General features: G+C 45.7%; 1 protein-coding gene across 7 annotated transcripts; it reads left to right on the top strand.

Annotated features, from left to right (window-relative positions):
• Positions 1 to 688: 688 nt before the first annotated feature.
• Positions 689 to 17,167, top strand: HINFP (histone H4 transcription factor). 7 transcript variants are annotated; one of them, XM_087875966.1, is made up of 11 exons: positions 689 to 772; positions 2,106 to 2,249; positions 2,373 to 2,548; positions 3,876 to 4,102; positions 6,738 to 6,849; positions 8,361 to 8,513; positions 9,912 to 9,989; positions 10,113 to 10,233; positions 12,183 to 12,321; positions 13,137 to 13,261; positions 15,716 to 17,167. In XM_087875966.1, the coding sequence occupies exons 3-11, from the start codon at positions 2,383 to 2,385 to the stop codon at positions 16,188 to 16,190; spliced, it is 1,596 nt and encodes a 531-aa protein (XP_087732092.1). In that variant the 5' UTR covers positions 689 to 772; positions 2,106 to 2,249; positions 2,373 to 2,382; the 3' UTR covers positions 16,191 to 17,167. The 7 variants fall into 7 exon arrangements, with proteins under 7 accessions (XP_087732092.1, XP_087732094.1, XP_034281172.2 ...); XM_034425282.2 differs by having other exon boundaries at positions 737 to 907; XM_087875967.1 differs by having other exon boundaries at positions 742 to 907; positions 2,110 to 2,249.
• Positions 17,168 to 17,750: the final 583 nt, after the last annotated feature.

Genomic DNA, 17,750 nt, shown 5'->3' with positions numbered 1-17,750 from the left:
GCAACCTGCATTTGCAAAAGGCCACAATTTTATTACATCTTGCTCAATTTTTCAATGCAACACAATGCAACATTTGATTTCAGTAGGATCTGAAATCCCCTGGCTCAACCAGTGCCCCACAATATGCAATCAGTTTGGTACAAGTGAGGTCAAGCCTAGGCAAAATGGGCAGCAGCATATAATTTGAATAGTAAAAATTATAATAATAAAAAAACCCTTTCTACTGTAGCCAATGCAACTTTCATTGTCTTCTATCCAAGTACTAAAAACCATGGTCCTGATCCAGAATTGCTTGAACATTCTCCAGGGATGTTTGGAAGGGTGATCTTCTAATATGCCTAATAAAAGGATTGTTTTATTTATCATTTCTGCATTGGCTTGATTCCACCCTTTGTAGGAACGGTATGGGGCAAGGGAAGAAGTGGGAAGAGCCTTGCACCAAAGTCTACAACAATTCTGGACGACAATACACTTTTCTCCATCTTTTTATTATCTCTTAATCTTTGGTTTCTGGGTCTCCAAACTAAATGGATGCTCAGGTTTCCCATTCAACCCGGAACCATTCCTCAAGAACCTTCGGTTCTCTGTCGGACCTAACACCGCGATGCTCTCTTTATGTTTTGACAGGCAGGCTAAGTCCCGCCCTCCCCCGGCCAAGCCATTGGCTGCTTCGGACGCCCCCGGCGCCTTCATTGGCTGGCGCGCAGGTGGTGGTTGTTGGGGGGGAAGGATCGTTGCATCGGACATCGGCCGGCCGGCCGGGAAACACTCGGTAACTATGGAAACGCGGCCTAGTGGGTGCCCCCGAGCCTTGGCTCCCCGAACCGGAGGTCGTTTTTGTTCTTTCAGACCCCGTTTTTTCGGCTAAGGAAGTCTCGAGCCGGGGACCCTTCTTCGGTCCAGCCTGGTGGGTGTGTGGACGCCGCACGAAAGGGCGAGGCGCCGGGGAGGGAGCGACTCAGACGATGGCCGGGGGGGGGCTTTCAAGCTGCGCGGAGCCCCGGCCTTGGCCGAGCTGGTGGGGATTAGGGGAACCCAAGTCCAGCTAAATTCTGGACGACCCCGGGTCGGGGAAGGCGCTTTGTTTTTTTCAGGAGGGGCACAAAAAAAATGACACCAGCAATGGGTAGAAACGCGAAGGGAGATCATCATTCTATATTGTTTTATATACTATTGACAACTTTGTATATGTAAAATATAGTCCATTATGTTATGCTATATAGCATGTATATTTGCGTGTTTATAGTAATATGGTACTTTATAATTTGATTTGTATTTGATTTGGTATGGCTGCCTGCTCCAGAAAACGTTGGGCAGCCTACAAAAACCACAAAAATGGTAAAATGGTAAAATAAATTTACATATTCTCCCTTCTTTTATCTCCCTCTGTAAGTATGTATGTATGTGTCTGTATGTCTGTCTTTCTGTCTGTCTGTCTCTACATCTATCTATCTATCTATCTATCTATCTATCTATCTCATTTATCATCCATCTATCATCTATCTATAATCTATATCAATCTATATCTATCTCTTTCATCTATCTATCATCTATATCTATCATCTATATCAATCTATATCTCATCTCTCATTTATCTCTCTATCTATCTCTATGCATCTATCTATCTAGCTCTATCATCTCTATCTATCTATCTATCTATCTATCTATCTATCTATCTATCTATCCATCCATCTCTCATATTTATCTATCTAGCTCTATCATCTCTATCTATCTATCTATCTATCTATCTATCTATCTATCTATCTATCTATCTATCCATCCATCCATCCATCTCTCATATTTATCTATCTAGCTCTATCATCTACCTACCTATCTATCTATCTATCTATCTATCTATCTATCTATCTATCTATCTATCTATCTATCTATCTATTTATCTATCTATCTTCTCTTTCTATCCATCCACCCATACCATTGTGTGTGTAACTATTGTCTATACTATACACGGCGGGTCTATAGAATGTTTAAGAGGTAATATATATGTAGCACCGTATAGCATAAGATGCAATATATTACAATGTATGTATATGCATTTATATATACTTTTTTTTTCTTTACTGCCTGCCCTGCCCTTTGGACCGAAGGAAGTTCGTTGTGACTTCGCTGGAAATTCATTGCAGGCGGCTTGCTCTGAAGCTCTTTCGCACAGCAAATCCTTGAGATTGCAGAATTGGATGAGGATGCTTTTCTAAAGACCGTAAAATCCACAGGATAATTGGAGTCGGGAGGTGCGTTGGGCAGAATTCCAGCTCTTCCCATCAACTCCTTTCCGAGGCTGGAGGGAAGGCAACGGAAGACCTCCTTCGGGATGTGAGAGAGACACACCCCCCCCTTCTCTGATTGCCCTGCAGGATTGTGACCATGCCTCCTGGGAAGATGGGGGAGAAAGAGACTTTGGTCCTGCAGTGTGAATGGGAAATCTGCAGCTTTGTGGCCTCGAAGATGGAAGACTTTTGCGAACACGTCTCGCAGCACCTGCAGCAGCATCTCCAGAGCAAGGAGGAGGACAATGAAATGGATTCTCTTGGTAAGGGCCACGCAGGGCAGGTTAGAATAGAATAGAATTAGAATTCTTTATTGGCCGAGTGTGACTGGACACACAAGGAATTTGTCTTTGGTGCACATGCTCTCAGTGTACATAAAAAGACAAGATACACTTGTCAAGAATCACAAGGCACAACACCCAGTGATAGTCATATGGTACAATAAAGTAATTGAATCATACTAGGAAACTGTCAATATAAATCATAAGGATAAAGCAACAAAGTTACAGTCATACAGTCCAAAGTGGGAGGAGATGAGTGATAGGAACAACGAGAAGATTAATAGTAGTGCAGACTTAGGTAATAGTTTGACAGTGTTGAGAGAATTATTTGTTTAGCAGAGTGATGGCGTTTGGGAAAAAAACTGTCCTTGTGTCTAGTTGTTCTGGTGTGCAGTGCTCTATAGCGTCGTTTTGAGGGTAGGAGTTGAAACAGTTTATGTTCAGGATGTGAGGGGTGTCTAGATATTTTCACAGCCCTCTTTTTTTACTTGTGCAGTATAGAGGTCCTCAATGGAAGGCAGGTTGGTAGCCATTGTTTTTTCTGCAGGTTTGATTCTCAGTGCAGCAGAGTCCTCTAGGAGGGGTTGCAGGATGTCAAGCTGTGATGCAGATAAAAAGGGTTGGGGCTTTGATCGCCTGGCTGGGGCTATCGCTCTGACTTTTTTGACCTCCTTGGACATCGCTGTGGCTCTTATTTGCTTTTAATATGAGCTGCGTGGCGTTCCTCTCTGAAAATTGGCACACTGCTTCTCTGTATTCCCTTCCTCCTCCTCGTTAAAAGAATGGATTGGTTTCATTAGAAAACCCCATCTCCTCTAAATTACCTTTCTGGTTCAGTGCCAGGCAGCCAGCCTATTGGTCTTTCTTATTGCAGAGAGTCCTGTAAGCCACCGGAGTTTGCCCAAAGCTCCCACTGGAATTGCAAGGGAGAAGTTGCAGCTCCTTCACTGCCCTAGTTAACTTACGTCAGTGTAAAATTGAAGCAGGGGAAGGGTGTGAATTGCTGTAGGCAAGGGACGCGTGGAGAAGGCAGGCTTAAGCTAAACTGGGTTTGAAAAGTTAGTGAGAGCATGAATCAGCTAAAGAAAGAGGTGGTTAGTTGAGAAAAGTCTGAGAAAGTTACTTTCCCTGCCTTCTTTTTTTAATTAAAAGCTCTAGTGTTAAATCAGAAGAGCTTCTGTTTTATAAAATCTCATCCAGAAATGGGAGGGTGACCAAGACCCATTACTAAGTAGAAATTCGTAATGTAAGTCTCTTGCAGATAAGCTTCGTGCTTGTCTCTATGAACTTTCTGTTTTTCCCTCCCCAGAAGAATACGCTTGCCTCTGGCAGGAATGTGGCTTTTGTTCCCCCGAGAGTTCTGCGGAGCTCGTCCGCCATGTTTACTTCCACTGTTACCACACCAAGCTGAAGCAGTGGGGCCTCCACGTCTTACAGAGCCAGTCTGACTTGACTCCCTGCCAGCTGGACTTCCAGAGCCGGAACATTATCCCTGAGATCCAAGAGAACTTCCTCTGTCTTTGGGAATACTGTGAGGTGAGAGATGGGATGGGAAGATGGGCGGTTTTTCCCAGTGAGGTTATCACACCTGCCCTGGCTTGGATCCTTAGGAAAGAAAGACTCTGGACTCCATTTGTGTGAAAGGCATACTTTTACTAAAGACCATGTGGTTACAGTACAGCGAAGCCAGAACTAATGTTTGCATGAGAAGGTTTCCTAGTTAACCTTCCCTTTCGCCATTCCTCCCCCTTGTTATCTGTCTAATTGCATTTCAAGGATTTGTTTTGGGAACTGTAGGCTAGATAATTAGCTGTGGTATTTCTCCTCCCAGGCCTCTGGCCTTGGCACCACGAGCTGATGTCTCAGAATGACACAATGAGTAGTTTTGGTTTTCCCCTTTTCCCTGGGATCCCAGCAATTCCTTCCCTCCCTTAGTTTATGGCAGGCTGGCATCTAGCAAAGCGAGAATGAAGCCGAAGCTCAAAATGGCAGTTCTGCTAGACTTATTGTGTTGAGTGTGTCCACTGCACAGTGCAAGGATACACAACCAGCTTCTGAGGTTCAGACAGATTCTTGGCGCGCTGCGATGACTGCGGGATGGACCTAAGTACATTGCTTTATCAGACCAAAACGAATTGTATAAATTATTGAAGAGATTATGCAAACATGTTCACTTCTCCCTCTCAATTATCCTGAAAACAATTCAGGAATGTTTTCAGAACACTCCACTCCCAGTTTAAATTTGAATTTACAGAAGCATCGTTCTGAAACATGTACAAAAATGGTGTGCCCGTGGAAAATGCTTGGAATATTTTTTTTTGCTATTTAATAAACATAATTGTATCTCTAGGACTAATCTCTGGAAAGTCCATAGCGTATAAGTATGATATTCCTAAACCTAGGTTCCCTTTATATAGATGGTCCTCAACTTAGGACCACAATTGAGCCCAAAATTTATGTTGCTAAGCGAGACAGTTAAACGAGTTTTGCCCCATTTTGCGACCGTAAGTGACCCATTGCAGTTGTTAAGTTAGAAACAAGGTTGTTAAGTGAATCTGCCTTTCCATGGACTTCGCTAGTGACTTAGTTGCCAAGTATTTGAATTTTGGTCATGTGACCTCGAGGATGCTGCAACTGTCATAAGCGTGAAAAACTTTCATAAATCGCTTTTCTCCGTGCCATTGTAACTTTGAACGGTCACTAAACGAACTGTTGTAAGTTGTGGCCTACCTGTATTCATTTTGGAAATTGACCTCTGAAACTATAAGGGTAAAGATAAAGGTTCCCCTCGCATGTATGTGCTAGTCATTCCCGACTCTAGGGGGTGGTGCTCATCTCCGTTTCAAAGCCGAAGAGCCAGCGCTGTCCGAAGATGTCTCCGTGGTCATGTGGCCAGCATGACTCAACGCCAAAGGCGCACGGAACTCTGTTCCCTTCCCACCAAAGGTGGTCCCTATTTTTCTACTTGCATTTTTTAACATGCTTTCAAACAGCTAGGTTGTCAGAAGCTGGGACAAGTCATGGGAGCTCACCCCATCATGCGGCACTAGGGATTCGAACCGCTGAACTGCCGACCTTTCGATCGACAAGCTCAGCGTCTTAGCCACTGAGCCACTGTGTCTCCTTTTTCTGAAACTATAGCTGCCCCCTTTTTCCCCCATTGCAGGTCTCTGGTTGAAACCTCCAGGGAAGTATAAAATTGTGTGCCAACAGGAAAATGCGGAATGCCTTGAGATGATCTCACAAGAAATTTAGTGAATGGAGCCATGTTAAGGAGGACACAGATTATTGTTAGCCAGCTTGTAAAGATTAAGTCTCCCCCAGGGTGGAGTGAGGTGTCTATAAACTTCCATGTGTATGCAGAGCTCCTGGATGGGATTTATTAAGCTTTTAGAAAATGTAATATTGATTTAAAGGAATAACATCTTTTAATGCAACTTTAAAACGTAAAGTTGGCAATAGCAATAGCACTTAGACTTATATACTGCTTTACAGCCCTCAATAAGTGGTTTACAGAGTCAGCATCTTGCTCCCAACAATTTTGGGTCCTCATTTTACCCACCTTGGAAGGATGGAAGGTTGAGTCAACCTTGATGTCAGGCTTCCAAGTAACACTCCCAAAGAAATCAAACTCCAAGGCTTGAGTTTCCTCAAAGCTAATTGTTGTTAGAGATGTCATATTGGCACATCTGGGAAAACCCAAATCTGACACCTTCCGGGTTTTCCTCACCCAAAAGAAAGTTCAAGTCCTTGCCCATCGCTCACATGCCCATCACACAAACCAATCAGGTACCCTCCAGAACAGAAGATACCTCCTCATTCTTCTCAGCACATCTGCAGGGCAAAGTGGCCTTGACTTTCTGGAAAGAATGTTATTTTGACTACCTATCATCTTCACTCCATACAATCCCCCCCCCTCCATTTTCCCACAGTAGAATTTGTGGCAGGCCTGAAAGAAGGTCTGACGCTTGAGCCTGGTGAGATTTGAACTGCTAAATTGCAGGCAGCCGGCGGGCAGCAGAAGTAGCCTGCAGTACTGCACTCCAACCACTGCGCCACCATGGCTCATGACTCAAGGTTGGAGACCCCTGCTTTAATGGGTCTATTTATTGGCTGATAAACTGGGTGCGTGCTCAGAATATATCCTTCCTTTACTTTGTCTCCCCACCAGCGAGCCTTTGATAACCCTGAATGGTTCTACAGGCACGTGGAAGACCACAGTTTCTGCGCAGAGTACAAGGCAATTGGAAAAGAGATCCAAATGGTCTTCTGTGGGTGGAAAGGTAAGAATTGATCGTGCATTATAGAACCTTTGCTGGTTGAGTTCTTTTATTATTATTTTTAACTGCTCAAACTTTTCCTGTTGTTTTGAGGCAAAATCAAACAAGAAAAATATTGGATTGGAATGGAGTGGAGTGGAATGGAATGGAATGGAATGGAATAGAATAGAATAGAATAGAATAGAATAGAATAGAATAGAATAGAATAGAATAGAATAGAATAGAATAGAATAGAATAGATATTGGAATGAAAAATAGAATAGAAATAGAAATAGAAATAGAATAGAATAGAATAATAAGTAGAATGGAATGGAATAGAGAATAGAATAGAATAGAATAGAATAGAATAGAATAGAATAGAATAGAATAGAATAGAATAGAATAGAATAGAATAGAATAGAATTCTTCGTTGGCCAAGTGTGATTGGACACACAAGGAATTTGTCTTGGTGCATACGCTCTATGAGTACATAAAAGAAAAGATACGTTCATCAAGAATCATAAGGTACAACACTTAATGATAGTCATAGGGTACAAATAAGCAATCAGGAAACAATATCAATATAAATCGTAAAGATACAAGCAACAAAGTTACAGTCATGCAGTCATAAGTGGGAGGAGATGGGTGATAGGAACAATGAGAAGATTAATAGTAATGCAGGCTTAGTGAATAGTTTGACAGTGTTAAGGGAATTATTTGTTTAGCAGAGTGATGGCGTTCGGGGAAAAAACTGTCCTTGTGTCTAGTTGTTCTGGTGTGCAGTGCTCTATAGCGTCGTTTTGAGGGTAGGAGTTGAAACAGTTTATGTCCAGGATGCGAGGGGTCCGTAGATATTTTCACAGCCCTCTTTTTGACTCGTGCAGTATACAAGTCCTCAATGGAAAGCAGGTTGGTAGCCATTGTTTATATAGGATACTATAGAATAATAACCCAAGTGATCAAGTAAACACAATTATTTAATGTCCATTTGAAGTTACAACAGCATTGAAAAATTATTTACAACTGGGCCTCATACTTACGGCCACTGCACCATCCTCACAGTAACATGATCAACCTTCCTTAGCCATGGAAATTCTGTTCCCAATAGCGGCCATAAATTGAGGACTGCCTGTATACATATACAACATTGCATTAAAAAAGTACTGGGTGTGCATTTTTAAAAAATACGATCTATAAATACTACTTCCATGATTCACACATTTTATCGTCTGTTTGTTTTCCCCAGTAAAATGTTACTTACCTCAGTGCAAATAAATAAAAGATACACAAACATTTCATCTTGTGACTGCTAGGCAATTTATGAGGGGAGAATCCTCCTCCTCCTTTTCATGCAGATAAAAAAAACGAAGCAGTTCCTGAAAACCCATTAAAAAAAAAAAAAAGCTAACGTAGAATCCCACAGTTTCTAAGGGACTCTTCCGTGCCAAGCTCAAAGCAATAAGCCAAACCATGCCAGACAAGTTTTTGGCTTGCACCAGCCTGGAACACTCAAGAATTGTCTTCCTTTGTTCCAGAGTGTGACTGCACCTTCAAAGGCCGATGTAAGTTGCGGGAACATCTGCGCAGCCACACCCAGGAGAAGGTTGTAGCATGTCCCACTTGTGGTGGCATGTTCTCCAACAACACCAAGTTCTTCGATCACATCCGCCGACAAACAGCTTTAGAACGTGAGTACCTGACCTCCAGCATCGCGTTTAGCCCGGAACCGTACAAGTGTTCAACCAACATGAGTTTGGGTCTGGTTAAGATTTGACTTACACACCCTAGGAAGGAAGTGGACATCTGGAAGAGAGGAAATTGTGGGGCTCCTTGGTGCTCGCAGAGCTTGGCTGTTTTCTTGCAGACGTTTCATTACTAGGTTGCATCATCGATGCTAAAAGGGAGGAGGTTTTGCTCTCTGCTTATTTACAAGTGGCTTGCCCAGTTGGTGTGGGCGGGAGTGTTGTTTTCTCCTTGGAAATTCCTTGATTTGCCTGTTGTTTCCTGCTTGATTGTTGGCGTGGTATTAATCTTGATATTAATCTCTGCTCATTTGGGTGTTAATTGCTGGCGAGGAGGTGTTTAGGTCTGTTTTGTTTCCTTTTTAGATTTTTTTTAATTGTCTCTTAAATGGTATGTAGATGCTGTTTATCTCAGTGTGCCCGTTGATGGTTAATTTGTCTGAATGCCCGGCTTCCAGGAACCCTCTAGCATTTTTGGACTTGGGTTGGTCTAGGACAGGGGTCAGCAACCTGCAGCTCCGGAGCTGCATGTGGTTCTTTGGGCCCTCTGCTGTGGCTCCCTGTCAGGTGATCCCACCACTGGCTGGCTCTCCCCTCCCAGTCACTCCTCACCTGGCCTGAGAAAGTAAGGGTGACGGCGGGGGATGGAGAAGCAGCCAGGGCAGAGACAGAGAGATACAGAGAGGGGGGGGGGGAGAGAGAGAGAGACATAGAGAGATACAGAGAGAGAGAGAGAGAGACATAGAGAGATACAGAGAGAGAGAGAGAGAGAGAGACATAGAGAGATACAGAGAGAGAGAGAGAGAGAGAGAGAGACATAGAGAGATACAGAGAGAGAGAGAGAGAGAGAGACATAGAGAGATACAGAGAGAGAGAGAGAGAGAGACATAGAGAGATACAGAGAGAGAGAGAGAGAGACATAGAGAGATACAGAGAGAGAGAGAGAGAGACATAGAGAGATACAGAGAGAGTGGGAGAGAGGGTGGGAGGGGAGAGAGAGATATGTCAAAAGGATTTTGTGGTTCCTGGTGTTTTTTAACAACTGGTTCTCTGCCCTGATAACTGGCTGGGTAGGCGTGGCTAGGGGGTGTCATGTGACTGGTGGAAGTGAGTGACATCGAGTTGGCCACGCCCACCCAGGTTTTGTGACTCCCGGTGTTTTCTTTTCTGTGGGAAAACGGGTCCAAATGGCTCTTTGAGTATTTAAGGTTGCAGACCCCTGGTCTAGAATGCTGTTTCCTAGTTAGAACTAAATGAACCTAAGAAGAAATTGTGCTAAGCAGTTGCTGATAAAGATTCTCTCCAAATGAGCTGTGTCCTTTAGTTTCTGCCTCTGCTTCACAGAACAGCGATTCCAATGTTCTCACTGCTCCAAAAGGTTTGCCACAGAGAGATTGTTGAGGGATCATATGAGAAATCACGGTAAGATGCCACGAGGAAGCTTCCCCCCACCCCCCCACCCCCTCTCCTTTTCTCTCCTCTTGGTGAACTTTCCCTTCGGGAATGACCTTTTTTTTACATGTGTGTTTCTGTTTTCCTGAGCAGTCAACCACTACAAGTGCCCCCTCTGTGACATGACCTGTCCTCTACCCTCCTCACTACGCAACCACATCCGCTTCAGGCACAGCGAGGAGCGCCCTTACAAGTGCAACTATTGTGACCACAGGTAAGCCCAGAGGCCAGGTGGGAGATGGCGCTGGGCCGGGTCTCGGGAAGGAGAGCGTTCCCCCCAGCCCAGGGGGTCTGCAACCTTAAACACTCAAAAGAGCCATTTGGAGCCGTTTCCCACAGAAAAGAAAACACCGGGAGCCACAAAACCTGAGTGGGCGTGGCCAACTCAACGTCACCCACTTCCACCAGTCACATGACACCCCCCCCCAGCCACGCCTACCCAGCCGGTCATTAGGGCAGAGAACTGGTTGTTAAAAAAACACCGGGAAACACAAAACACTTTTGACATCTCTCTCTCTCCCCACCGTCTCTCTCTCTCTCTCTCTTTCTCATTCTCTCTCTCTCTCTCTCTCTCCCTCCCTCCCTCCCTCCCTCTCTCTCTCTCTCTCTCTCTCTCTCTCTCTCTCTCTCTGTGTCTTTCTCTCTCTCTCCCCCTCTCTGTATCTCTCTATGTCTCTCTCTGTCTCTGCCCTGGCCGCTTCTCCATTCCCCATCATCGCCCTTACCTTCTCAGGCCAAGTGAGGAGTGACTGGGAGGGGAGGGCGAGGGGTGGGGCCAGCCAGTGGTGGGATCACCCGACAGGGAGCCACAGCAGAGGGCCCAAAGAGCCACATGCGGCTCCGGAGCCCCAGGTTGCTGACCCCCGCCATAGCCAAATCCTTCTGCTGATTCTTTGCCACTAAAATAGGTGGTTTAGCAGCTGCCTTAAGAGTTTACAAATTACAGTGACTTAATTGTAGCTGGTGCCTAGCTCCCAATTACAAAATCGCCATTGTTTTATAAAACCCTCTCTTCTGCTGACCAATGAAATGTGGAATTATTAGGCAAACCACCAGTTTAGTTCAAAGGACGTTTGGGTTAAATAGCTACCGTTTCTAGAACTATTTTTGTTAGACCCGTTGTGGCCTTTTTTTTTTTTAATTGAAACCTTGCTCAGGCTTTGACATATATTACAGTGATGAACTCAATATATATGAAACGAGGCGCCAGTGTTTTTCAACCTTGGCAACTTTGAGAATTGGGAAGTTCATCTCCCAATATCCTCCAGCCAGTGTAGCTGTCATAACTCTGAGCGGACTTCCTATAGGATTCAGCAGAAGAGGTAAGATTATGGTGAGGTTAGCTGTTGGGCAGTTGTCCCACTCAGAGGGTTTGTAGAGCTACTTACAGATTATCAGAGTTGGAAGGGACCTTGGAGGTCATCTAGTCCAACCCCCTGCCCAAGCAGGAGACCTTACACCATTTCTGAGAGATGGCAGTCCAGTCTCTTCTTGAAAGCCTCCAGTGATGAAGCTCCCACAACTTCTGAAGGCAACTTCTGTTCCATGGGTTGATTGTTTTCACTGTCAGAAAATTTCTCTTTATTTCCAGGTTGAATCTCTCCTTGATCAGTTGCCATCCATTATTCCTTGTCTGGCCTTCAGGTGCTTTGGAAAATAGCTTGACCCCCTCCCTCCTCTCTGGGGCAGCCCCTCAAATATTGGAAGACTGCTATCCTATCTCCCCTGGCCCTTTTCTTCACTAGACTAGCCATGCCCAGTTCCTGCAACCGTTCTTCATATGTTTTAGCCTCCTGTCCCCTCATCATCCTGGTTGCTCTTCTCTGCACTCTTTCTAGAGTCTCCACATCTTTTTTATAGTGTGGTGACCAAAACTGGATGCAGTACTCTAGGTGTGGCCTTACTAAGGCTTTATAGAGTGGTATTAGTACCTCCCTTGATCTTGAGTGTATCAAGTGGATTGTACCAAGAGGATTTGTCATGGTGTAAAATGTCATTGTGATAGGAAGAGACAACTCTGGCCTGCTTTTGGTAATAGCCAGAATATTATGGCAAAGAACACGAAAAGGGGAGTGTGCATTTTATGACTTCTGGTTGCTGTCATCTTACTTGTCCTGTTTGTGGCAGGATTTAAAACGCTCTCTTTGCATGATCCGTCCACAGCTGTAAGAATCTGATCGATCTACGGAAGCACTTGGACACCCACAGCAAAGAGCCAGCCTACCGCTGTGAGTTTGAAGCCTGCGACTTCAGCGCCCGGTCCCTCTGCTCCATCAAACTGCACTACAAAAAGGTTCATGAGGTGAGAAGGAAGCGGACGGGGGGGTCCCAGAGCCCTGGGGGGGGGGGCGGTGTCTGGTTTGAAGGGAAAAAAAGCAGGGTGGTTACAGAAGCTTTGCAGAAGGACTCTTCAGACACGGCTTGGGTTAGCAGATTAGAAGCCGAAGCAGCAACCGTTTCGTTTCCCAAGAAAAAGCAAAGTGACATCTGCTCGTTTTGTCTGAATTGCCTCCGTACAAATATCAAGGGAGTTTCCAAAATTTTGGTGCTTCTGGGAATTCTGAGTTCCTCCAGTTCTCAAAATTTCTTCTCCTTCTCCTTCTCCTTCTCCTTCTCCTTCTCCTTCTTCTCCTTCTCCTTCTCCTTCTCCTTCTCCTTCTCCTTCTGCTTCTGCTTCTGCTTCTGCTGCTTCTTCTCCTCCTCTTCTTCCTCCTCCTCCTCTTCTTCCTCTCCTCCTCCTCTTCTTTTTTCTTTTTCTTCTCCTTCCTCTTCTCCTTCCTCTTCCTCTTCTTCTCCTCCTCCTCCTCCTCCTGCTGTTGCTGTTTGCACAGTCAGCCAGATGTTTAGACTTGATTTGGCACTTGTCTACTCACTCAGACCTTCTCAAGAATCTGGGATAGGCAAGTGTTGCTGTTTCATAGCACTCAACGTGTCGTGTTATTATTCCTATTATAATTTTCCTACTTAGGAATCCAATTTATTGTTTACAGAATCTACAGAGTTGCGTTACAAACAGAACAGCAAAAACTGGATTCCTTCAAGTCGCGGAGTTTCACCCGTAGGTAGAGAAAATGCCCGTCTAACCATTTCTTTCTCTCCTTGTCCATCCTCCCTCAGGGCGATTCAGAGCCCAGGTATAAGTGCCACGTCTGTGACAAATGCTTCACGCGTGGGAACAACCTGACGGTCCACCTCAGGAAGAAGCACCAGTTCAAGTGGCCGTCAGGTCATCCTCGTTTCAGGTACACCAGGGTAGGGCGGGGCTGAAATGCTCTTGGTGGTTTTGTGACACTGTTGAGAGGGCACAACTTCAGTTGACGGGGAGAAACTGACTTGTTGTTAAGCTGCTAGCAGAAGACTTCTTTGCCCAAAGGCCTTCTGCAGATCAGTTTCACTTTCTCACTTCAGCCCCTCTCCTCAAAAGGAAAAGGAGAGGAGGGGATTTCATAGTCTTCTCTTCACATTCCTCCAAAGAATTAATTCTATAAACTTCAGGACAGCTGGAAGTTTAGCTCAAAATCCAACTGGTTTGCAAATGTTTTGTTGAGGAATATGCGCAAAGTAACCCTTGAGTAGCAAGGGTGTGCACATGAGAAACGGCTGAGAGTGATTATGAATAAGCACTGTCAGTACAGACACACTGAGTTGTGATATTTTTTACTTTTAGGAAAAAGCAAAGCAAAGTCCAATAAACAATCCAGGTCATACACATATAAAGATAGTTAAAATGTCAATCCAGGGATATTCCAAGAACAAAGTCTTCTTACCAGTTGTTGTAGTCATATGCAATAAAACAGTTCCTTTTAGAGTTGCAAACAGGAACAAGTACAGCAGTAAACAATCAGTAAAACTAGAAAACAACAAGTAGCAATGATCAAGCAGTGATCATGCAGAGAGGAGCAGAGGTAGCAATAATAATGTAAAAAGAACAATAAGCCACGATTCAAGCTTCCTCTTAAGTACATTGGCTACAGAGCTAGCCAATCAGAATACAGTATGATGCAGTACAGCATTACAGTCTTAAAGCTATACAATACATTTTGACTGCAAACATGCATTGATGGTTTATATATATATTGCCAACCCAACCAGTTAGGTAATAGCCATTTCCTAACATGGTTAACGAGACAAGTCAGGATATTTTCTGAAGAAGCAGATTGTTTGTCCGAGCATCCCCGAAGCACATTGTGCTGTCCTCAAATCAGCAGCAGAGTTACGAAAGAAAATGTTTGTGGTTGATTAAATCCAGGAGGTTTGGTTAAGGCTGGCTAATTGTCTCTTATTACCTCCTGGTGGCTTGTCTCTGTATCAAAGGGAAGCTGGAGTGATTTGTGACACATTCCCAGTGTGAAAGTTTGTGACCTCTTCCGAGTAGCGGCGAAGAAGAGCGATCTAGAAATGTAGCCTGCAGGAATTGGAAGAAGGGTGTGTAAGAAGATAGCTGGCACCCTTTCTCCGATCCTCTAGAACAGGGGTGCCAGATCTGGCCTACGATGTGGTCAGATCTGGCCCACAGGGCTATCCTGGAAAATGTAAGGTTGCGTTGCTTTGACCTGGTCTACCCAGTGTGAAGAGGAAACATGCCAGCAGTTTGGGGAGTGGCGTCAAGCTGGCCACGCCCACCCAGTTGGTCACACTTGCCCAGTCGGCCACGCCTGCCCCACCCCCACCCCAAAATCAACCACAGCCCTGATAACAGCCCTCAATGAAATTGAGTTTGACACCCCTGCTCTTAGAAGCATTAGATGAGGCTGCTGGTATTATTTCTCTTTTCTCTTTCACCATGGTTGAGGTTAGTGGTGAAATGTAAAATTTGTTACTACCAGTTCTGTGGGTGTTGCTTTGGGGTGGGTGGGGGGGTAATGTGACTGAATGGGCGTGGCCAACTTTTTTTTTTAACTTTTAAAAGCAAAAGAGGTTTTGAGCCAAAGAGGTTGTAGAAAAAATGCTTTTAAAAGCCTCTGACGATCCCAGCTGAGTTGCCTGATCGTCAGAGCCTTCGGTAGAAAAAATGCTTTTAAAAGCCTCTGACGATCCCAGCTGAGTTGCCTGATCATCAGAGCCTTCGGTAGAAAAAATGCTTTTAAAAGCCTCTGACGATCAGGCAACTCAGCTGGGATCGTCAGAGGCTTTTAAAAGCATTTCTTATAACCTCTTCGGCCAAAGAGGCTGCAGAAAAAATGCTTTTAAAAGCCTCTGACGATTCCAGCTGAGCCGCGCGATCATCAGAGGCTTTTTTTTGTTTTAACTTTTAAAAGCATTTTTTCAGCCAAAGAGGTTGTAGAAAAAATACTTTTAAAAATAATAAAGAAAGCCTCTGATGATTGCGCGGCTCAGCTGAGCATGGAGGTGGGAGCAGGGATTTTTGCTACCGGTTCTCCGAACCACCCGCCTCCATCGCTACCGGATCGGGCGATCCGGTCTGAACCGGGAGCATTTCTCCCCTGGTTGAGCCCTCTCACGTTTTTTTTTTTTATAAATGCCAGGCAAGGTGAAGAAAAATGTAGCCCCTTCTCACCCTTGTGCTAAGATTTCTGGACAAATCAAGTCTTTGATGAAGAAGTGGCGTATTAGCAGCTTTGAAGGCGTGGGGGTGTTCACCAGCTTTTCGTAACCGATAGTGCTGGGACGCCAACGATTTAGCCACCACCCTGGCTTGATCCCCCGCTAATCTCAGCCTCTGCCACCCCACCTAGGTACAAAGAACACGAGGACGGGTACATGCGCCTTCAGCTGGTGCGGTACGAAAGCGTGGAACTGACCGAACAGCTGCTGAAGGACCGGGAGAAGCAGGGAGAATCTCTGGATGACGCAGCCCAGTGCGTGGTGCTGGCCGGGTCGGAAGGCGGCTTACAGGGCATCATCCTGGACTCGCCAACAGAGGAGCCGGGGGAGGCAGACTTGCCAGCTGCCCTGCCAACCGACGGCTCTACTCCACCGTGTGCCGGCGAGTCTCCGGATGGTGATCCGAGCGCCCCTCCCAGCCCGATCATCCGGGTGGTCAACAGGACCAACGAGCACGGAGAGAACGAGACGGTTTACTACGTGATGGCTAACGCCCCCTCCGAGAGCCGGGCAGTTGTGCCTAGCGGGCTTGTTCCCGAGCCGGAGGAGAACGTGATGGACAGGCTGCAGAAGACCGCCGAGGAACTGGGCATTCAGATTCTCTGAGGCTGCTTCTCCTCCTCCTCTTCCTCCTGAGCAACACCCCGGGGTCTTTCCACACACACACACACACACACACTCACTCTGGTTGGACCTTCCGAATTTGCCCATGCAAATTGGACTCCTTGCCAAAATGGACTTTATCCTGAATGGAGGTGAGAGCAAGAGATAAATCCCAGAGATAAATACACAAACACGCCAGAGATGTGTAAATACACAAATACCAGAGATAAATACACAAACACACACACACACCCCTCAAAAGCCCTTCGTCGGCTCCCTTCAACCTGGGATCTGCTTCCAGACCTCTCGGAAAGGGGTAATCTGGTAAGGGAAGCCAGCTTTAGGGCAGCTCCTCGGGAAAGGGACCGATTTGAGATGGAGGTTGGGTCAGACCTATTCTTCGGAGCCTCCTGACCACATGACATCTACCTGGCCGTATTTGAAGAGCTGGTCCTTCCAAGAAAGCTAACCTCCCACCTTGGAAGTCTCGTTCTTTTGATCCCACTCCTGGTCAGCCCGACTTGGTGCCGTGCAAGACTCTTTAAAATATCAATCTCCATCTCTTCGGTTGGGTTGCCCGTCAACCTGTTCTTCGTAGAAATCCTCAGTCAGGGGGTTCTACCCCAGAGCATCCCCCCCAGGGTGACTCGGGGGCCCTTCTCCGTCACCGGCCCCTATTCCCGGAGTGGGGGAGAGGGCGCTGATGAGCCCATTGTCCTCACTGTTGCTCCATAATCCACGGCTGCTTTGCCTTCTTGGCAAAAAATCCTTTTGTTGTCTTCGGGGCAGGGAAGTCTCCTTCCCACAGTTGTCACAGAGATTGTGTTGTAATCCCTCCTGCGTCACAAAGGAAGGAAAGAACAAAAAAGGGAACTAAATTCTCGCCAAGGGGCGTCTCCCATATTGGGGTTCCAGCTCCCGGCTCACAAAGTTTACATTGTATTGACATTCAGAAATAAAGCCACACCGACAAAACCCAAGTTTTGTGTCCTACGATCTTCCTTGTGCGGGCGGTCCTCGACTCAACCAAAGTTCATTTAGTGGCCATTTGACGTCGCAACAACACTGGGAAAAAAAGGGACTTGGGAACTGTTTTTCACACGACCGTCGCAGCCTCTCGGTGGTCACATCAAAATTCAGACAGGTTTATGACGTCGTAAACAGGTTTATGACGGTTGCAGAGGTCATGCGATCCTCTTTTGCGACCTCGTAAAATTGGGCAAAGCTCACTTAACGAACGTCTCGGTAAACGACAGAAACGTTGGGGCCCAATTGAGGCCGTTAAGTCGAGGACTGCCCGTGATCTTAAAGTTTCCCCTGGTCAGGTCGGGCTTAGGCATGGGATAGCATCCGAATAGAATTTATTTGGGGGGAAACCTCGGAAGGATAGTTTGGACCGACGCCCAGGCCACGAAGCAGGAACGCATCGGAGCTGGCAAAGAGGTCAGTTAGCCTGGCCAGTCAGAAATGGATGGAAAAACAACTTTGGCCATCTGAGCTCTGTTGATGTTCACTTTATTGTGCAGGGAGAGTGAGCTTTCTTCTCCTTTTGGGGCCTGGTAT

This window comes from Pantherophis guttatus, chromosome 9 (assembly GCF_059756535.1).
Source record: "Pantherophis guttatus breed Tessera chromosome 9, ASM5975653v1, whole genome shotgun sequence".
NCBI lineage: Eukaryota > Metazoa > Chordata > Lepidosauria > Squamata > Colubridae > Pantherophis > Pantherophis guttatus.
This window is presented reverse-complemented; position numbering and strand designations above follow the sequence as displayed.